Source organism: Gallinula chloropus, assembly GCF_964237585.1.
Source record: "Gallinula chloropus genome assembly, chromosome: 4".
NCBI lineage: Eukaryota > Metazoa > Chordata > Aves > Gruiformes > Rallidae > Gallinula > Gallinula chloropus.
In genome coordinates, this window is record NC_140088.1 from 42,568,331 (window position 1) to 42,591,229 (window position 22,899).

The 22,899-nt window shown below is 38.6% G+C and overlaps 1 protein-coding gene across 1 annotated transcript in view; it reads left to right on the top strand.

Moving 5' to 3' along the window:
• NELL1 (neural EGFL like 1) overlaps positions 1-22,899 on the top strand; it is a gene marked incomplete at both ends in the record, with an annotated part of 287,941 nt that overhangs the window by 57,175 nt on the left and 207,867 nt on the right. The window contains 6 exons of the mRNA XM_084263433.1: positions 1,936-2,032; positions 7,697-7,769; positions 8,003-8,085; positions 13,190-13,324; positions 14,169-14,271; positions 17,699-17,772. Coding sequence (XP_084119559.1) covers positions 1,936-2,032; positions 7,697-7,769; positions 8,003-8,085; positions 13,190-13,324; positions 14,169-14,271; positions 17,699-17,772 — 565 coding nt within the window. The remainder of the gene's footprint in view (positions 1-1,935; positions 2,033-7,696; positions 7,770-8,002; positions 8,086-13,189; positions 13,325-14,168; positions 14,272-17,698; positions 17,773-22,899) is intronic.

Genomic DNA, 22,899 nt, shown 5'->3' on the forward strand with positions numbered 1-22,899 from the left:
CAGACCTGCTCTGACATAGGGTCCTTTTTCCATGGGGTCACGGGTCCAGCCAGGAGCCTGCTCCAGCATAGGCTGTCCATGGGGTCATAGCTACCTTCAGCCCTGGTGTAGGGTCCTCCATGAACTGCAGCTGAATAACTGCTCCACCATCCTCCTCCTCCATGGACTGGGGGAGGACAGCCTGCCTCACCGCTATCTTCATCACAGTTTGCAGGGAAATCTCTGCTCCAGCATCTGGAGCATCTCCTTCCCCCTCCTCCTGCACTGACCTTGGTGTGTGCAGAGTTCTCTGTCTGTGTCTCTCATTCTCACTCCTCTCTTCCAGCTGCTGTTGTGCAGCAATTTTTACCCTTAAGTATGTTATCACAGAGGTGCTGCCATGGTCACTGTTGGCTTGGTGTTGGACAGGAGTGAGTCCATCTTGGAAACTGCTGGTGTTGGCTCTCTCAGACATTGTAGGTGCTCACAGAAGCAACCCTTGCAGAACCACCCCTACCGAAACCTTGCTATGCAAACCCAGTGCACATGGCAACTTGCAACACAAAATTCAATGATTACATTTGGTGACTATGTGGTAGAAACACTTGGAATGTAAAAGGAAAGATAACTCTGCAATAAGTTGTGTTGGTTGGCTTGTATTTTTCTTTGGTATTTATTTTTCATGTTCACTTTAAAGCCATAGCCTTAAAGAAAGAAGAAAAAGAATATCACCCCTCTTAAACATAAGGATAATTTCACCATTAAGCCTCAGGTCTTAACACATCCAGAATCTTTTCTCTTGGCCGTCACACTGGCTTGGTTGCACAGCAATGCATCCTCCCTGGGAGCTGGATAGTAATGGAAATCTATTTCATCATTTTCTCAATAATCCTTATTAAGCATGCTGGGTTTGTTATGAGGCAGTAAGTTCATGGCTCCCACTGATGTGACATGGCAATATGAGAATCCAGGGTCAGGAACTTGCGTCTTTAATTTTTCGTATCCTAAAACACTGGTGGTGATGTTGTAGTGGTCCTGAGTTCCTGAAAAAGGTGTTAGGGAAACTTCATTATGGCTTTCTTAAAAGCAAACAAATAAAAAACCCAAGAAAAAGCTTTTTAAAACGCCAGATGCTTATTTTTGTGAAGTCAGAAATGCTATGTTACGGCATTTTTTCCTGAATTAATTTTAGAAATTTGGTACACAGACTACTGCATTCATGGGCAAGTTTATGCAGCTTATAAAGTTTGCTCATGGACTTCATGTTGTTGTCCCTGTTATTCTCATTGCTATTATTTCTAGTTCCTTGAAGATGAACCACAACATGTCCCTGCTGTGCTAGGGAACACGCATAAACAGAGGTCCTGTTCTGAGCTGGAGCTGTGCTAGTGACTCGGGCAAGCTGGATACGCAGTACTGGCACTACCAGGCCAAGTGAATTCAGTAACAACAGTGAATGGTAAAAGTGGATAAAGCAAAAGGTCCAAGTACAGGGATGAATAATACAAATGTAGAGACAAAAAGGCCCTGGCTGTAGAGGTGGAATAAAGTTTCTTTGTGAAATCTATTCAAAATTCTAACCAGGCTGAAAACTGCAAAGTGTTGCTTCTCTGGTTGGGTCTTGTTTGTGATTATGCTTTTTCTCCAGGAGTAGCTGAGTTTGAAAAATACCTCTAGGCTAAAGTGGTCCCATTTTATTGTTTTCCCTATTATGGTGGGTTCTGGCATTGTGGTTCTTCAGCTTAATGGTCAGCAGTTGATCAAGGGGAGTTTCAGTTTTAGCCATTTAAATTTTTTCCATTTGTTTTTCTTTTAAAGTTGTAATATATCTTCAAAACTATGAAAGATAAATATTATGTTTAATGTTGTTTTATTTTCTCATTCATTAACTGATTTTTGACTAGGAATTCTTCAGAGGAAGAGGATTCAAGTAATTATAATATATTCCTTTCACAGGATATATGAACGTGTCATTGATCCCCCAGAAACAAATTTAACACCTGAAAGCAATTTATGGCTTGGACAGAGAAACAGAAAACATGGTTTCTTCAAGGTAAGCAGATATGAAATGGCACATGGAGAGGGAAATTAATAAATAATAAAAAAGATACTTTTGATTAGTTGTCTTATACTCTTGAAATCTGATTTGTATGAATTTTAGTAGAAATTGGGGACATGAGACTTGAGGTCCAGTGCTTAGAGAAAAGTGTCTCTTCCTGCAAGGTGTATTTTAGACACCAACTGCTCTTCCTGCAAGGTGAGAACGTTTTAGACACTGCAGTGCCCCGTATTTTAAGGTTTTCTTTGGTTTCCTTAATTTCCTGCCTAGCTGCTGTGCCCTGCTTTGCTGTTCCTGGAAACAGAACAAGACTGTAGGCAGCATTGTAGTCTATTCTTGGCTTTCATCTTAAACTTTCCTGCAACAACTTTGCTGCTGTCTCCTGGCCAGACAGTGGTGCTCTTAATCCCTTTCTGAGGCCATTTCCTCCTCGATTTATGAGGCTCCCCAAGATGTCATCACTGACTGGGCCAGTAGGGACGTGAGGAAATTTTCAGATGAAAAAAAGAGGATTAAAGTAATGGCAATATATTCCAGATTAAATGAATGACAATATATTTCTGAAATTGCAAAGGACAGAGGAATTACCTACAACTTCAGAAGTCCTCTCTTGTATGTTTGTTTCAGCAATTTTTTGGCCACTGGCGAGGTTGTATGAATTTTCTGGTCAAAGCTGAGTTGCTGAATCAAGCAACAAACAAAATCCACCAACAAATTACAACCTCCACCTTAAAATTAATTCTTTTGCTTTGTAAGCAAGCTACAGAAAAGTTTCTGATATTTCTTTCAAGTTCTGGGTAACAAGCCACAATGCAAGTGTTTATCAGTAAGAGTCTATAGTCAGTGATAGACCAATCTGCCCATTCCCTCTATATTGGCATGGATTTGTTGCCAAGGTGATTCACCACCCACTGGGTTTCTCTTTGGAGCTGTCAGTTTGTAAAACAATTTTACAAGTTGCTGTTTTCCTGAGGACCTTTCCTCGAAGTCCCCAGATTTCAACAAGCTTGGGAAATTATTTTATGCTAAAATTATTTAAGCATGGAAACTAACGATTTTAATTGTGAAACAGAGGTAAAAGCTCACTTTTAAGTTAAATTATGGTCCAAGAGTTGCTGTGAACCTAGAGTATGTTTCATCCTCCAGCAGCTGAGCTGTCACTGTGAAGTGAAATTGATAGTATTATTTTATTCTACAGCTGTTGTTTTTTTACCTCAGCTGCTTCCCATAATTCCACAGATGGTAAGCATATGTTTATAGCTACATAGGAGAAAAAAGAAGTTATATTGGATTTGCCCATCCTAAATTCTTATTTTATGCAGGCAGTCAGATCCTCAGAACTCTGGGATATTATATGTTTGTAAATTAATATTTCTATGCGTTAACACTTTGGAAACAGCAGGGTAGCTAATGATATGCTAATGAACTGACAGTTTTTATTGATCATAATGAAAGCCGACAAGTGCCTTACTTTGCTTTATGCATGCTTGAATATTTTACTAACTTTCTTCAGGGCAGAAATATAATTGCTTGTATTTTTTTAATCCTGCTTGAGAGTTTCCAAATTCTTACTTTTTTTTTTTTAATGTTACTCATTGAAAAAACTTGGGATTTTGCCAGTTTGTAAAGAGTACCCATCTCTTTCCGTATATTTACATGCTCAGCAGGATCTCCCTTTCTTTTTCAGAACAATTTGTTTCACTGTTTTAGCATATAAAAAAGAAGATCTATTTTCCTTAATGTAAACAGAGATCTGCAGGGAAATAAGAGTGTTAAAAAAGAATTAACATTTTGGTATGTGTGCTGGAGTCACCATAACATATGGAGCAAAAAAACACCGAGTGTCATCTTTGCCCTTCCAAACATTTTACTTTATTGGTGGTTGGTGAGTTGTTGTGTCTCCCTATAAAAGCAATAGAGCACGTGGATCATTCTCACACCTCTCATAATTGTTCAGTATCTCAGAAAAGGAAGGAGGGGATCTGAAATTCATAAGTCACTGGCCAGGTGCTGCCACTTTTTTATTTGTTTTTGTTCTGCATCCTTCCTGAAAGTGATTCTTTCACAGGCAGCCCTGCTGTGTCTGTGGCCTTGCTGGGGGATGAAGTGCTCTATGGCATGGTCAAGGGACTTGAAGTCTTGCCTCTTGCAGCTAGTATCTCTTACTAGTTGCAACTTCCTGCTTAACTACTAAGCATTTGGAGCTGAGATAAGACAGGATGGTTTTACTACGGACAGTGGCAGAAGCAAGTGTGGAGCAGACGTAAGATAGCTTTGTCTGCTTTGGAGGGAATCTCATTAATTACTTCCTTTGAAAAACCCACCCTGACCCTTCAGGTTTCTTTGTGTGGCCCAAAAGCAAGATTTGTTTTGGGGTTAAAGAATACTGTTATAATCAGATTAGGAAATCAAAGTAAATGCAACTGAAAGCAGAAAGATGGTGGTACCAGACATCAGGGAACCCTCACTCTTGAATGGATATGATTGCTATCAGGATGAGAATTCTCTGCAAAATTCATTTTATCACTGGGGAGAACCCCTCCCCCAAGGCTCCCTCCGAAGAGCTGCTGCAGAATGAGTTTATTAATGCAGTGCTGACTAGATGATTCATGTTGAAAGATGGTAATTTTCCTATCTGCTGTAGCAGGCTCTACTGATCCTGCTCTCTGAGGACTGTATAGTAGGTACTTGTGGACTGTGTTGGTATTTTTTACTGCACAGCATCTCATATGTACTTGGGCCTCTGTGGTTTTGAACTTGGAGTTGCACAGACTGAGGTGAGGTAAATTCAGTGCCAAGGACAGCTGTTCGAGTGCCTGGCATGACCCATGCCTGCCCTGTGTAGAGAAGCAGAGTACTGATTTACTGGAGATCCAGTAGTGTTGGCACAGCGTTGCCTAAGCACAGGGTTTCAGGCACATCTGCTGGTGCCTCCATACACCATGCATCTTGCACAGCTGTGTGGCAAGCAATATCTCTGTGGGAGAAGTAGGTTTTGAAGAGGGTGAAAGGCAATGGAGGAAACAAAAAACGCAAGAGGAAAGAGCTCCTGAAATACATTTTCACAGGATGTGGGAGGAGTCCTCTCTTTAATAGAGACATGAGAAGTGCAATAAACAGGGCTTTTGTATTACATCCTCATGGGATGAGCTTGATATTTAGTGCTGCAGGCCTGAATTTTATCTTGTAGCTGGTAATCTGCCTGTGCAGATGAAGGCTTTTCAAGCTAGTGAGTCCTGATGCTGAACTGAAGCTTTGGCTGTAACTAGCCAAATGCTTTAATAATAACATAAAGGTGATGTCTGCTTGGGAAAAGAAAAACCAGGAAGATTTTGACCACTGACATTTTCCTGGTAAGGCCAAATCCTGATGTTCTTTCACAGAATACACACAGAAGAACTCTGCCCTGTGCCAAAGTAAAGCAGCGAGGGCCTTATGCTTCCCCAGGGAGCTGTGCACGCCTAATTCTTCTCTGGCTGTGGTCGTAGAAAGCCCTCAGCCGCCTAGACTTAATCCTGAAAGAGGAATAGTCCAAGTTTGTTCGTATGCATGACAATAATTATGGCTGTAATAAGTGTTTGCCTATAATGAAGTCTTACTATTAAAAAAATACATCAGCGGAATTTCTGCTCTTTGAAGGGTTCACTTCTATATTTGATCGTATTAATTCCGTTTCAGAGGGTTTATAGACTTAAAAGGCATTCCTATCTGTGAATTGAAGTTCATACGTTTTTTCCATGGTAACATGTGTTCATTTAGCCAGAAATTAAGACATGAAAAATAGTTGTGTTCCCTTTTCAGCATGTATGTAAATGGATATCTATCAAAAGGTAGTCAAAGAACAAATGAGCATCGGTGCTCTGATGCAGCAAACTTACCTGAAGTCCAATACACACTTTTAAAAAACAAAGACCAAGGAAAACATCTTCTTGGTTCTCTCCGGGTTATGTCTTGTTAGCTGTGTGATACGGTCTGGTGAAACTTTATAATCTCATTTACTCTTCGTTGAGCTGGAGAGGCTTAAGCATTGAAATATATTTTTGTGCTTCACCTAATTTCTTGCTGATGACGGCTGGCAGAGAGTATGTAAAATGGCTTTCAGGATGTTCCATTTCCAGTGACAGTATTACTTCTCATTATTATGATGGTTTCATTATTCTCATAGATGAAAAGGTTAATAAATGTATATACTTCTGCAAGAAAGACAGTGTGATCTGATTATGTCTATTAATATTTTCAGTTAATATTTGATCATGAAACAGTAAGCAGGAAGCAGTGCTTGCTGATTACCTTCTGCTGTTTTAGCAAACGAACATGTAAATGTTAAATGTTACTTACTGTACTTGCCAGGCTCCAAGGGCTATCTGAGGCCCATGCTTTATTTATGGATCAAGCTCAATGTTTTGAACAAATTACTATGTCTTCAGTCTGCAAAATTCACTCTATTGCCGTTTACCAGAAAAGTAAAACATAGTCCTACCGCCAGGTTGGATGGGGCTTTGGGCAACCTGGGCTGGCGAAGGGTGTCCCTGCCCATAGTGGTGGGGAAAAGGGAGGGGGATTTGAACTAGATCAAGGTTCCTTTCAAGACAAACTCATCTATGAAATTTAATTAGATAATAACTGTCATGAGGATAACTTTTCTTTCAAATTAAAGAAATTGTTCTGTGTCTGGGAGGAGATAGAGCCTTGTCACAACATCTGATTAACAACCAACAAATAGCAGCAGCCCGAAGTCCCTTGTTTTCAGTTGCTCCTCTCCCGTAGTAACCGTGACATGATTAAAGCTAGTGTGTCTTGTGGAGTGTGTTACACAGCTGAAGGTGGAGCAAGAGCTTTGTCCTGAGCTTAAAAGTGCAAACACAAGTTTCAGCATTTTCTAGGCTATTTGAAAGACCTAGGGATGTGCAGGAACACTGGGGCAACCCCTTGGTGTCTGCTGCTTCCATCAGGGATATACTTGCAAGTCAGGCATAACGGGGGATGCAGCCAACACTGGACCTTTCGGTCCTTCCTCTGTCCTGTCCTGCCTGGTTCAGTTTTGGGGCCCATAGAACCTGCACTAGCTGACTCTGACCTTGGAGTCCTGATGCCTGCCAGTTCTGCACGGGGGATTTTTCCATCTGTCTGGGTTAGTGAGGATTTAATTTGAACTGATTAACAATTACATGAACTGCCTGTTGAAGTACAAAGCTAGTAGGCTAAACTAAACCAAACTGAATTGTAGACTCTTATCTCTTGCACTGTATACTGGTTTTGTAATGTTTGATTTCAATCTTGTTTGGCTAAATCACTAAAGAGTGTTGCTGTGCTCTTTTTGTCTATTGGAAAAGTGTGTCATAGGCTTGAATAAAGGTTAAAGCAGCTTCCACTGCTATTTCACCAGTCTCGTCCCATTTTAAGACATTTAAGCAGCTTATATTTGTTGATTGCAAAGGACAAAGCAGTATTCTTTGTGTGTTATGAAAATTAATATCCAAACACATGGAGAGATAGGAGGGATTGTTCTGTTTTGTCCAGCTTCAGTTATTTTCCGCACAAGAAGAGTGAGCTGGTCAATTTTTTGTACCCACTTAAGAAAAGTCTTGTGAAACAACTTGTACATACCGAAGTGAATGCTTATAATCTGTTTTACCAGTTTTCTCTTCTTTTATAAAGGGTGTTATTCAAGATGTGAAAGTTGTCTTTATACCTAATGGATATATAATGCAGTGCCCTAATCTGAATCGCAGTAAGTAGCAATGTCTTTACTGTCTCAATTTTAGATTTTCTATTTAATACAAGTTATTTCTTTGTTTTAAAAATAATATTTTCAGGCTTTTTATTTTTGCATGTGCTGACTTCCAGAAGGCAAACATTCTGCATTTTGTATTCAGATAAATCAAGTCTGATATGCTGTTGGTTATTTACAGGTTATTGTGTCTTTCCTTCTCTTCCCTTTCCTTTTACTCTTCCTTTATTGAGCATGCCCGACCTGCAGTGATTTCTTAAGTCTGGTGCAAGGAATCATGGATTTGCAAGAACTCCTGGCAAAAATGACTGCAAAAGTAGGTACCTAAGCTTCTTTGTCAATTCCCTGTTTCCTTCTGTGCCAAGATCAACATGAAAATATTTCTTTGGCAGTTATTCTACATTTTCATAGTGGACTCTTTTTTTTATTCCCTCTGCAAGTAGCCCTGTCTGCAGTGGACCTAGGGATATAGCTTCATGGATATCGCTTAAGACTTATACAGCAACTATTGTCTGCTGTATTATTTGTGAGATAGTGACAAAATGCCCAGGGTCTGATTCTTGTGAGAAGTCTTAGCGTGATTTCCCTTTTCATGCTGAGGGATAAATGCAGAAACAAAGGAGTGAAATCCCTCAACAATTTCTTCACCATGTGATGCTGTCAGAGGATGCATGTTTGCCTGTGGGAAGTCCTGTGAAGTCTTCAGGACTGGCATAGTCTCCTTCCTGGGAATTGAAATGAGGCCCCAAAATAGAAATGCCTGTGAAGTTGCTGGCTGTGCTGATCTTGACATCACCTTTCATCAATAGTTTTTACAGTGTAAAAGTTAACCCAGCTCCAGGTGGTGTGGTGCATGCAGGCTTTTGCTTCCCCCTGCTCCCCTCTTACCACCCTCACATTTCATTTTTTTTCTTCTGTTGGAGTTGTGAGTAGGATAAATGGGTTGCTTTGATGGGTTTTCTTGTTTGGGATTTTTGAGATTTTAAGCTATGCTCCCACACTACATAATCAACCTCTGTGTTGGCCAAGGCAGTTGAGCTAAGGCTGTAGTGGAGTTTTGGGGTAGGAAGCTGTGTTTTAGAGGTGACTGAACCCCTGATGTGTGTTAAAGGGCAGTCTGTGAACACTTTCTGAGGTTAATGCTGCTAAACCATCTAGCCAGTGACAAAAGGCCATTAATTGCCTCATCTGAAAGAGCCCTTACGCACTAATTACTTATAGATTTAAGTGCAACTACAACCAAACTGTAGATGCCTTTAATCTGTGTACTTACTGACCAGGAATTTCAGAAATAGGATTTGCATAGTAGTGCTACTGGCATAAAAGAATTATACTTGTTACTGTGCTGCCTTTAAGTGTTCTTTCTTCTTTTCCTTCCTAATAAGAAAGGGGAAACTGTGTTTTTAGAGAGCGTATGCATTATACCGACAATCCACTTACTCCGCTGACATGCCTGGGACAGGCTGACTCCGAATGCGAAATGTGAAGCTTTTAGTTCAGTTTGCTGCTTGTGCTGTGAAAGGAAGGCAATTATTTTGAGCCCTGCTGGTGGTACGGGCAAGTTCCAATTATGCACTGTACGGACTAACTTGCTTTCTCTGCTGTTAATTATATTTTTGCTTGCTAGTACTTTATGATGGGAACCAAATAACACAGTGTTTGTACTGCAAAGACTCTGCTCCCATAAAGTGGTGCTGGGGTGATCCTTCATTGCGAGTTCCTTTTCTGGTACAGCAGTGCACTGGCTGTTCCGTTGCTGTTGTCCAGGAAAAACGCATGCAGCAGGAAAGGAAGTTAATTTGGTAGACAAATGCAAGGCAAAAACGGAGGGACTTGAAGGAGGCATTAAGGTTTGTGTCTGTCTTTTCAGTCCTAGGGGTCAATAGCCACAAGCAGCACTAATGTAGATGTAAGTACACCGTATGGGAATAATGAATGGCAAGGCAAAGAGCAGGGCTTAGAAGGGCTCTGTAGATGCCTGCAGAGCTTATGTTTGGCAGGGCAGGAGGTCAGAGATAGCTTGCTAATGTACATGAGCAATGAGCCCCAGAACCTGGTCCTGCACTGAGAGATGCAGAGCATGAACGTGATGTTATGGAAATATGGGCCCCATGTTTTGATGCCTGGCTGTGGTTTTTAAGCTCCACTGTATCTAGGACTTCAGTTTCTCACTCAATTTCTGTTTGATTACAACTGTATTACAGCATTGAACAGACCAGTGAATGTCATACGTGCAGTCTGTGTAATGTCAAACTGTGAAAACTCATCCTAGGGCTTGTCTGGGAAGGAAACGTTAGGCTAGTGGCTTTGGGCTCCAGTAATTTTGGTATCAGTGCAAATTATGCATGTGTGGGGTGATGGAAAGAATGCCCTCTTGCCTGGGGTTTACTTCAGGCTCCCACGAGCCTAATGCTGGCTCAGAATGGGACATGGGGAGCTGTATTGTCTATAGCAGTTTGGTATGGAGTGCTATGTATAGGAGCATTTTGTCATGATCTGTAGCAAACTAATCACCATTATGTCCTCTTCCTACCTATGGCTTGTAAACACATAGCTTTTAAAAAGAAATAAATGCTAGCTTTTAAAGCCTATTTTATTTTTGTCATAATTAAATTTTTGAATCTTTCCAGTATATATGTTTAATTGTTACAGTCATCTATCTTTAAATAGGGAGCCACCATAGGTCACTATGTCAGAAATCTGGTTAAAATGTCGATTTGCTACTGGAGAAGGATTGTGTTATGTTTCAGTGTTCCTGCTGGCATGCTGGAATACTGTTGGTTCCTCTTAAAATATACTGGCTCAAATAGTTCATGCAACTTTAACTGTCTACTGAAATCAGTCTGGGCATCTCCTGCATTTCTTCAAGTGTAATATAATTTCTTTTTGGTAAATTATGGGCTCACACTACAGTGTGCTTTGTATTCAGATGTGCTTGTTACATGCAGACTTCCAGCACAAAACTTTATACTGAATCTTTCCTTGGTTGAGGTCAGAAAGGTTGAAGCTTGAGTTTGATTAAATCCAAGAAGAATCAAGCACTTGAATTCATTGATGGACTAGTTAATCTGGTTTGTTTACATCATGGATTTATATGGCTGTGAATAGTTTTACAAATAACAGTCAGGGGAGTTGTGTGTGTGTGTGGGGTGTTTAGATATTTTTCTTATTAGTTTTGCTAGAAGCAATGCATGTTTAACAGAAGCCTGTACATTTTCAGTTATTGGTATGGTCAGAGAAGCAAGTGAACTGCTAACTAAGCTTTGTGAATGATAGCTAGCCAGATATGTTAAAGAACTTAAGATTTGATTAGTGCACGGAAAGTGTTTGGAAGAATATTTAGCTAATTTTAAGGAATTAATTTTGAGTTTGATAAAATGTTTGTCAGTTAAGGCTAGAAGCTTAGGAACTGAATGCTTCTAGTCACCCTAGGAGCAGGTAGGAGGTAAATGTTGTTTCTCAACAAATTCTGTGGGCTCTGATACATTCATTGGCCTCTGTGTATTGGAGGGTTTGTTGTTGTGTGCCTTTCTTCTGGTGATCTACTTGATTGATCTGCTGCATTTAAAGATTTTTAGTTTTTTATTATTTTTAGAACAAGGAGTAAATGTTTTTGAAGTAAATGAAATGTATCAAGATAATGCAAATGACAGAAAAAGTTAAACTGACAATATTCATTCTCCTAGAGTTTCTTCTTTTTCTAGGGAATAGTTTGGAATAATCGTATGAGAATGTTCATTAAAAACAGAGTAGGTATAAGCCAAATCAAATGCCTTTTTAACAAAACTGCATATATTTTATATACTGTAAATATAACCACTAAATATAGTGATCTGAAAAGGTTCTCTGCTGAAAAAAAACAGCTCAGTGGGAGGATAGTTTTGCCTCTAAAATGTGAAATGCAGTTTTGAAGTCACCAGCTTGTACAGAGTCTGAAGGAGATGACTATCAATCCCCTATTATCCCAGAATAACGACTTAAGAAATAAAGAGCTTTTATGCAGGGCATTCTCTTATGAAGACTGCAGAGGAAAAACAAAACACAATTTCACCTTTTCTTTTTTCTCTTCCCCCTAAATACGTTGCTCTTTCACTGGCAGCGATGAAAAAGGATATGTTAGGTATATAAGAATACTTTCATTTAAAGTGGATGGAAATACATGACATTCAGGTACATACCATTAGGTAAAATATACCATAGCAGTGTGCATTCCTTTTCAATAAAATTTGCTACTATTAAAATGTAGCAACTTAGGATAGTAGCATTGTATCTACAGGAGAATAGAGCATGCATTCATCTTGATTTGGGCCAGATTTTAGGTAGTCTTCCTCTTTGCAGTGGCAGCAGTCTGATGCATAAGACAAAAGTGAATATAAAAAAATCAAGACCTGGAGAAACTCTCATTCACCAGGGTAATCTTTAGAGCAATGGAAGAATGCACGTATTTACTTCTAAATATTAAGTCTGTATTGATTTATTTTTAGTAATAGTAGATGGGAAAGTAATTTTGAGTGCCCTTAGGGTTTAGAGATGATGGCACAAGCTGTGTATAAACAGGGAACGTTACTCTCTGGTGGGTGATACCTTGTAGGATATTTGGAGAGGATGGTACCTTCTATGAAGGGGAAGGTCTGTGATGGCTTAGGGGTGGATAGTTAAAAAAACCCTTTTCCTTTTTTGCTGCTACATGACAAAACATTGTCCCCACACATTGCATAGTACCTCTCCAGTAAGCACAGCAATTGCCAGTGTGCAGATGTAATGTTTGGAAAAGATGCATTGGTTTTAGTTTCTTGATTTGGTTTTTAGTGATTGGAGTTGAGGAGGTTAATGATTTGAAGCAAAGAGTGTTAAGAGCTAGCCACCAGCCTAGGGTTTACTCCAGAAGCATGGCTTCTCCATTATTCACAGTCTGGGAATATTTTGTACTACACTAAATTGAAATGCTTTCTTTCCCCTCAAAATCTCACTTGGTATTATAAGGTTAAGACCTTTCTAAAAGTCAGAAAGTATTAGTCTGCCTGATGCTTAACAGCGATGAGATGGGGATGGAAAGGAATAGTCTGTCTGCCAGTCTTCATGCATTTTGACTTGTAATCAGGTGGTTGAGCAATTAAGGCTCTTTTTTTTTTCATATACTTTTGCTAGTCCTGGAACATTCTTGAGGGGATCTTTGTGGGGTTTATTACAGCACAAGAGATGATTGCATGAGTCATGAACTGTTGTCAGCTGGCATGGATAGCTCTGTCAAAATTCAAGAAGCGGGATTAGTTTGTAACTGCTTACATCCTGGTTCAGTGTTTCAAGGGCTGTAGTCAAACTTGGTTTGGCTAAAAATAAATATACTGCTTTCTCATATTTGCTTTTTTAAATCATGTGTTTGAATTGCAGAAATCTCATCAAGTTACTTTCATTTATAGTTAAATTATGCAGAAACAAGACTGAGTCAATTGGAAGACTGTCATTGTGAGAAGACTTGTCAAGTAAATGGATTGATCTATAGAGACAAAGACTCATGGGTTGAAGATGATCACTGCAGGAATTGCACTTGTAAAGTAAGAATTTCCACAGAGTTTAAGGAGTGGGACCTAATTATAAAATGCAAAAGTGGTCCCTGAATATGTGTTGACTCTGACAATTGTTATGTTTTTAGCATGCATCTAGTGGCAGTATGAACAATAGGGAGCGAAATTGTAAATCAAACAAAATACTGACATTGCTTATGTGCAAGCTTCATAAATAAAATCTCCTTTCCCTTGATAACACTGCCTTATTTGTTTTAATTATATCTGTGAGGACTTTGTAGTTTTGGGGTGAAAGTGTGGCATTATATTTGGTTTGGAATTGTTTTCACTGCAGTAGTTTTTTCAAAAAGTAAGCATTATGTTAATAGTATTCATAGATGCTTAGTTGCATCTTGCATGGTAACAACATGCAGATTCCCTTTTCACTGTTTATCATTCTGAAAAATCGAGGGACAGAGGAGAATTAGTATGTAAATCTTGTCTCATTGAAATGATTTGATAAATACCTAAGGAGTCTTTGTTTGCCCAAGAAAACAGAAAACCGATTGTTAAAAATCTCAGGGATGATTGGCACAGTCTACAGAAAGTGATGCTTATGTTCTTCTAAAGATGGATTTTGTTTTTCCCACTTGATGTGCTTTGCCCAGGGGAAGTGGGGTAAACCCAGCAATATATATAGCAAAATGGAGGGATTCACCTGCACATGCATTTTGACTCAAGTCTGTAGTTAGATAGGATTAAACTTGCTACTGAAGGGAGGTTCTGTAATCCACAATGCTATTTTCATTTATTTATGTAGTTTTGTCTTCTGTGTATAAAATGCTCACTAATTTCAACAGTCATAGTTGAATTTTGTCTTAAAACCTTTGCTTAGAGTGGAGTTGTGGAGTGCCGAAGGATGTCCTGTCCCCCACTCGATTGCCCTCCTGATGCTCTCCCAGTGCATGTGGAAAACCAGTGCTGCAAAATATGCAAGGGTAAGTCATCACATAGACCTTTTCATCTCATCCTCTATTTAAGTGGAGTCAAACTTGGCCCAAAACCACGTGCATTTTATAATGACTTTCATAGGTCTCAGTAATTCAGGTAACGAGAGTCATAGTGGCCAACTTATTTAAGAAGCAAATAAATAATTGCTGAGAAATGAACAGCATTGCAAATTTCTATGATTCTCTTTTTACTTACTGTCAAAGTAAAATTATTAATCTGTTTAGGCCTGGGAAGCTTTACTTGGTTTCACCTTGTATCTCCTGCTGATGTCGAGAAGCATCAAGCCTATGATCTGAACTTTCTCTACTGATGAGTAATAAACTAAGGTGTTATCTTTTTGCCTATCTTTTATTTTGGGTTGGAAGGTTGTTCTTTAAAATACACGACAGCTTCAGACCTTGAGTTAGTATCATTTTGTGGAGTGATAGTTTGCTGTAAGTAATCTCAAAATACTTTTATGAGAAGAAAGCGGGGAAAAAGTAAATTTTGTGATAAGTGTTAGTGTCAGCTTTCAGTTCCTTCTTCTGGAAATGAAGGGTATCAGTAATATTCCTGGAAAGAATATTCCATATTTGTTGCCTTAATGGTGATACAAGGGACAAAGCCAATTTATGTATGGAGATTTTATCTGAATACTGATGCCAGTCTTACCTTAAGAAACACAAATTGCCTTTTTTTGGTTTTGTTTTGCCTCTCTGTTCTTGGAGACTAGTAAACTTCATGTACAAGTTTTTCAGTACTACTTAATACAGGGTATTTGGATTATTTTAAGATTTAGTAGGAAAGTAATAATGCTTTTGAGTATTCTGTCACCTTTCTTCAGTCACTGAATTCATTAGTCACGTCCTTTAGCTGTGATCTTGCACTTGTTCATGTTTATTCATGTCATCTCGTTTCTCTCAGCTATATGTTGGCATGAGTATTCCACTTACTAAGAGAAGTTTATGTACAGAGTATTTGAGTGGTTAAGTGGGCATGCTGGTCTGTATTTTGTAACATTGGGAGTCTGGAAAAGTCTTTTGTGAAACAGGATACTTCTCTTGGCATGCCTGTGCTGATATGCATGTATGCACAATGGCCAATGACACAAAGGAATCAGAAGGCATAAAGTTGTAGATTCAGTGTAAATCCTCATGAGTAAACTGTGTTCCTGTTATTTGTAATGGAAAGATGAACAGTCAAACTTGCCTTTTGTCAGTGATTGGCACAAACTTGACTCGTTATTCTGACAAGAACTCAGCATGTCAGTCAATGGGAAGAGATGTATGGAAGTTGATTGAAATTGATTGTAAATGCCAGCTCCTTGACAGAATGATGTGCTAGGGCCACAGTCAGTCACTTTTGGGTAGATAGTGGTAATTGCTGAGGCTTTCCGAAGAGCTGCACTGCAGGTGTTAATTTCTCCATGCTTTTCCTATTTAGCTCTGATAGAATCATCAGTTGTAATTTGCAGTCTCTAGGGATTATTGAATGGCTGGCTTATTGAACAGTTTCCTGTCTTAGCTGAGGGTTAACGAACAAAGTAGCTCTAATGTCTGATATGTTAAGGGCTTTAAAACCAAGGCGGTTCTGTTTTGATCTCTGCCATCTTGTGTTAGCCTTCCAACTAATATTTGACAAAAGACTATAATTTTGTTTAAAATATCATCATTTTTCTGAGTTGTGCATTAACTTGCTTTCTGGTATGTCCATCGCTTTGTTCATGCAGTCGTGTCAGAAGAATAAACTGAAAGAAAAAGGGAATTTTTCTAATTTATCTTCTCCCAAAATTAATTACTGAGATTCCTAATTTAAACAAATCTAAAGTTTTCCTTATATGTAAGAGCACAACAACTCAGCCATAAAAGATAAGGCAGCTTTAGAAAAATGAAGAAAACTTGGATACCAAAGTGAAGAAGTGTTGTTTTCAAAATACACTGTTGATGATGAAAACTGAGTTGCCCTGAAAATATTGCTTTTTTTTTTTTTTTTCTTTTGAATAGAACATTTTTAAGACTGGAAGTTTAAACACAAAGTCCTTAGAAGGAGATATATATCTTACAAAAGTTTATGAGGATTGATCTAGCAGTTCATTATGTTTAAAACTTGGGAATCACACTGGCTCCTGTAGCATGCTCTGCTTGGTGTCACCCATAAGGGGTACATATGCACACCTGTATGTGCTTTGTTCCTTTACCTTGGGGATCAAGAGAGAGATTGAGGTAAAATGGTTGTTGGAGACACTGTGACATTTATTTGAGAACCAAGTATTTTCAACACTTTCACTGTGTGGTCCTTGATTTAAGAGACTTGAAAGGCTTTGTTCAAATTGCAACATAGGATTTGCACCTTTTCACTCTTCTTTCAGTGTCATAGGTCAGCTTGATACTGGTCAAGTGCAGAGGGAGCTGAAATACCGCAACAAAAAGTTATTTTATCACTGATTTAGTATTTGTTTTGTTAGTAAAGTGCATTTATGATAGATACTTGTTTTCTGTAAGATCATAACAGTCCAGCTGTTTAATTAATGGATTTATTGTCCTCTTCTAAGTGTTTGCAATTTTACCAGCTAGTTCCCAGAGGCCTGTGACAGTTATGGTGATATTTGACTGAGCTGTGTGGTACTTGACTGAACTGTATGCTATTGTGGCCTTGCTGGAGGTTACCTTCTTCGTGGTGGCAGTAGTCCTAAGCTAAGCTAGTTATCTCTCCACTGAAATAAATGAACAGTACTCATGTGTTCTAGTCTGTTGGTTTGGTTATGGAGATTGTTATCTTTAGCAGAATGATCAAAACTTCAGACAGGAAATTTTCAGCAGGAGCTTTCAGTTTCCTGGGAAATAGACTTATTTAATGTGTGTTTTAAGAATACTTTTCTCAAATGGTTTTTTAGTTTGTTGATCCAGTAGAGTCGTTCACTTCATCTGATCCATTTTTACAGAGCTCCAACAAGTTGAAGAGTTCATTTTTGTACCCAGAAAAAACTCTGAAGGTTTAATTGAAATCTGTGCTTATATTATTCTCTTGATGAACAGTACACTAATAAATGTCTCCAGTTCTTGAAGTGAGTCATGAAGACCTCTAGTAACATAACTGCTGTAGCTAATCTACAGAATGTCAGTAATGAAAATATTTTCTATTGAATACTAATGAATTTGGTCTAGTACCTATTGTCTAATGCTTTTATTCCTCCTCTTTAGTTTGGGTAAAGGTGCTGCTTGCTCTTGAAATGAAATTGTTAGCCACCTTGTTTGTTATTCTTTGTAATACTGACTTCTGATGAAAGCAAAATGCATTGTTTTTAATGTAGCCATATTTTTCATTGTATGTGCCTACTGGCTCATTTCTGTGTTATAACTTGCAATTCTTTTTTTTACTACTTAAATACTGATTCAATTTATCTTTAATCTCATGCCTTCTCCTCTCAAATTACAGCAAAGTGTATCTACGGAGGCAAGGTGCTAGCCGAGGGTCAACGAATATTAACCAAGAGCTGCAGGGAATGTAGAGTAAGTTTCAGTTGTATAAACTTTTCTTGATTTTAAATGTTTGTGTGGTTTTCAAAAGTGACAATGATAAGTTAGTGCATTTCTTTAGTCTTTCGTCATGCAAATGTGACATTCAAGGTGACCTTGAAGTCAGTGAAAGCCACAAATACAAAACCAAGATAGGAACATGACCCTTGCAGGGTTATAATAAATAGGAAGAAATGACTTGGAGGCATCTTTTCTCTTTTATCTCTGCTTTCATGAGCTCTAGAAAAACACAGCATGATCTTGAGCTAGTTACTGATTTCAGCCAAATTAGTCAAATTTGAAGCAACCTGGTTTATCTTATGTGAGTTACTCTATTATAATTGCCCTAGTATAATTTAAATTCTATTTAGCCTGCTAATAATTGAGATAAATTTCTAAGTATTGGACTGGACTTTCTTGGTAAGTTCATAACAGTATTTAAGAACATGGAACAGGTTAGTATTTCAGAACACAGATAAATGGAGGCAGTGTTAGATAGGGGAACATTCAGGGAGCATTGGTGTATATGAGCACTCTACAGTGCACAGGTGTGGCAGAAACCAGTTGTAGTCAGGACAATTCTTAGAAGAAGAAAGGAGAAGGTGATTATAAAAGACCCATTGCTTTGTAGAGACATGTATTTGTTGAACGTGTATGCTTTAAATATGATCTATCACTTCAGAAAGGCACAGCTATTTTAAACACATTTGCTCTCGTGTAATTTTCAAGTATTTTTGTTTTTACATCTTGTTGAATTTGTAGAGGAGGAAGGGTGATAAATGGGAGGCTTACAAATGTTATTGACAGATCAGTATGCTAGAACAATTATGAAAAACATTTGGAAAAGATTACAATGATCTGGTTATTGTGCTTGTAGCTGAGTGTACAGAGTAGCAATTTTACGTTCACTAATGGAAATGGACAATAACTGGTTGCAGATGTTGTGAAAGCAGCTTGTTATGCAGAAATATTTTGCTGCTGTTAGTGTTTAGTGTTAGAGGGGTGCTCGACATTGTATGTACAAATACGTGGGCAAGGTCGTTACCTTGAAGACAGACTAAGGTGCTTGTTATTTATAATATGACATAGAACATTTATTTGGGAAGGAGAGTGCCTATGTGGAATAAGATGAGAACAGGAGGATTTTCACATTAAAGTAAAACCAGAAAGAGTAATCTGAATTATGTCAGTGGAACTTCTCTGTGCTATAAATAAGAGGATTATATTAATCATTGTAAGTATGCTAATACATTAATGAAGATTAAGAGCAAATACTGACCATCAAATATCTGTCATATTAGAAATGGCTAAAATAATAATGAAAAGAGCTTTTGCATTTTACTTGATGTTAAAGGACGTTGATATGCCAATGTTAATGATAAGCAGTAATGTTGCAGTTTGCATTTGTTCCATCCTAATGGTGAATATTGATAAGGATTTGAAGCAGTATATGTGAATGCAGTAACATTCACCTGAGTGAATTCACCAACATTCACCTGAGTGAATTCACCATGAACAGACACCTGAGTCTGTGTTGCAAAAATCAACAAAGATATTTCCACAGCTGTGTTTCAAGATGACATTGAATCTTGCTGGCAAAGCTTATCATTCTGGTTTGGGAGAATTTTTAAGTGGGTGCTTACTTCTGCTTCTATGAAATGATGCATCCCCAGACAGGAAGTTCATTTAATGCATCTTCAGCATGACCTTTTAAAAGCTGTAAGCAAAATACCTACTTATTTACTGCCTCAATTAGGAATGCTTACTAGATGAAAGATGAATGGTGATGATTCAAGCTGTGAAAGCTGTCATTGTTTTCTCTCTGATGCAAGCCTGCTGGTGGACAAGGTGTTGTATGAGTAAATGAAGGGCTTTGTGCTGGGTGAAGTGCCATAAAAAAATTTAGTATGTCTTAAAAACAGACATCAGGTTTGAAAAGCTGTTGATCCGTGAAGGGTCATAAATGCAATAGAGGATATGCATCAACTGTCAATTTATTAGTGTTAATAAAGATGACTTCAAAATATGGGGGCTTAGCTCTTGTCTGTAAAGGAGGATATATTTCTAGATGGGGTAATGTAAAAAAAAAAAAAAAAGTTGGAATTTCACATTTCAATATATATTTGAAGATAGTTATTCTTTGCATAGGAACTAATCCAAGCTTAAGAGGCTTTTAACTTTGATATTTTTTTCCATCTAACAATAATAATAACACTGATGGATCCAGATAGATAAAGTCCAGATAGATTTTACCAGTCTGGGAACAGTTGAAGCTTCTTTATTTTATTTTTGTAAACTAATCCAGACTAAAAATATATTTATGATGCACATCCTCTTAACCATAAGCACAGATGTTACTGATGGACAGCCATTTACAACTGGAAGTCTGCCCACAGCCTACATTAATATACAATGATGAAATGACAAAATTAGTCATGGGCTTGTTCCTAACCAGGTGCAGGACTTTGCACATCTCGTTGTTAAACTTCTTGAGGTTCCTGTCAGACCATTTCTCCAACCTGTTGAGGTGTCTATAAAAAAAGGTGTTTGTGTTATAGAAAATGGCACCTTTCTGCCTTCAATAAGTGATTATTTCAGCCATGTAGGGATGTGGCTCACTTTACATCAGTGGCAAGAATTCTAAACTTTTGTTGGATCAGGAGTTTAGTACTGATCAGTTGACTTCTTGGTTAATGCCTGTGAATGACATGATGCCTCTTCATAGTATCATAGAATAGACAACGTGCTTGACATTAGAAGGTACAGGAGTAGATTCCTCTTCATGTGGGAGGCAGGCAGTCAGAGTGCTATACAGATACTAGAGAGATGGGCAGGGCTCCACTGACTTTCAGGAAGCTTGATTGAAAAGTTTTTTTCATAAAGATAAGGAACCATGTGGTTCCCCAGAGTGACAGCTAAGGATGCTATTTTGAACTTTTTCCTGAAAGGCTGATCAATAACAGCTAAAACAAGGGAAAAGAAACCAAGCCAAACAACAACAAAGCAAGTAAAATAACCTTATCTGAAATCTAGCTGATATTTTCCAAAGCTGATTGTTTGAGATGAGCTGTTTGTGGTTTAGATTTTCACGGCGTGTGACTGATTAGGCTTATAGCCAATCCTTTATGCACTTACCTTTGTAATTACAAGAAATTTAATTATCTTGTTGTGAAACTTTGATTCCAAATATCATTCTTTGTGGATTATATGTCACAGCTGGAGCATGACCTATTATTGCAGATGAATGTCTTTTTGACATCTCTTTCTGTCCAGATTCTATGACTATATATGTGAATTGAGTATAAAATGTTAGTAGCTTTCCTAAGGCTGCCTGAAGCAATAACTCTGAAGTGTGAACTAGCTCAGTGGATAAAACCTGAAATCTAATGATGATAATTCTTAGGGTTGAATCCATACTAGTTTATAACGAATTGATTTTAAGTCAAAGAATACTCAACATGAAAATACTTTGTTTGAAAACTTAATTACAAATGTGTTCAATTTTTTTCAAAAGATGCAAGTTCTGCAGGAAATAGGAAACTTTAGGGGAAATAAAATCTTACTGTTGTTAAAATAATGGAATTCTCAATTTGCGGGTTCTTTAAATCACATTATGATTCAAAAAAGGAGGTGTGAGCTTGGTTGAATTTGTCTTTAGCTTTTTTTACTTGCCTTGATCACTGATCTGACTTTTTATGCAAGTTCTTGATTTCTTGCCATCTTTTTGACCAGATTTGTTGTCAGCCAACGTCCTTTGTCCACACGTTGATGTACTCTACCCTTTCTGCGCAGCTGTCTTGACTGAGCTTGCTTAGGCGATGCATTTTAGCCAGGGCTTTTCCAGCTGGTAGTTTGATAACATGATGGTAAATGACGGCTCTGTGTGTCTGGTTCTTTTATCACCTTTGCTGCTGCAGTAGCAGAGGCAACCGTGTGGGATTCCTCCCTTTCACTTACGGAAGTGAGATCAGAAGGAGACCTAATACCTCCATTAACTTCACTGCTCTTGTGTGGGCACTTGCTTCAGTGCAGTGTGCTCTATGTGATACTGTAGGGACCCACACCACAGAACCAAAAAACCCAACCACAAACCCCAGCAAACCCTGATTTTAAATATAATTTTTCATGACAGCGACTGATGCAACGTGCCAGTAAAGACAATTGGGAAGCAAGAAAAATGGCTTGGCCTCACTTAGCCTTACAGTGGCTATCTCGAGGGCAGTCGTTAGCAGTCGTGGTGGAACAGTCAGTTCTGCCTTCCCTAGGCCTGCCAGCTGCCAAGAACCCTGTGTATTGTTGGCTCCTTGTAGACTCAGCAGCCGTTTCTGCTACAGTGAGAGCTCATTGTGGAGCCTGGAGCAGGGCGGCTGGATCCGTGTGGCTGGCGAGGGTTTTACCTGTGCTGGTTCTGGCACGTGAGCTGGTCTTTCATGAGCACAGTGTCTCATAGATAAGAAAGCAAGCTTCTGGCTAGCAAGGCTGTCTCTGTTCAGGAGTGTTTATTCATACATGGTAGACACATAGGTATTTTCACTATTTTATGTACAAAGTCACACATCTGATCCCTTAGATTATGAGAATGGTGGCTTTAATAACACATTTTGTCTTTTTTTGGTATCCTTTTTTCTGGCTTTTTTTAGTACTAGATGTGTTTGGATCATATTTCCAGGCTTTTCTCTGAGATCATGATAGCCAGAAAGTGCAATTTATTTCTTTGAAGAAAGCAGAAATTCTCATTCCATCTTTGCATTCCACCATCTGAGACATTGGTAAAAATATTTTGGGAGGACTGGGGACTTAGATTCATGTTAAAAAGGTGTACTGGCATTATAGCAGGCTGCCTGCTTTCTCAGTGGATTTTCACAGCCCTTTGGAAAATGGGATTACTGATGGTGGACAGTCCTGTGGGATAGTTACTGTATGTCTTACTGAGCACAAATCCTGGTTGTTAGTTTCTACTCCACTTGCCAGTTCGCAGTGATGGCAGAACTGCAGAAAGGGTGCTGAAGAAGTTATTGTGCCATGGGGAAGGGTAGAGTGGGGTAAGGGAGAATAGGAGGCTATTTCTGGGACAAGATACTAAGAAACAAGTAGCTGAAGAGCAAGACAGCTGTTTGGTCT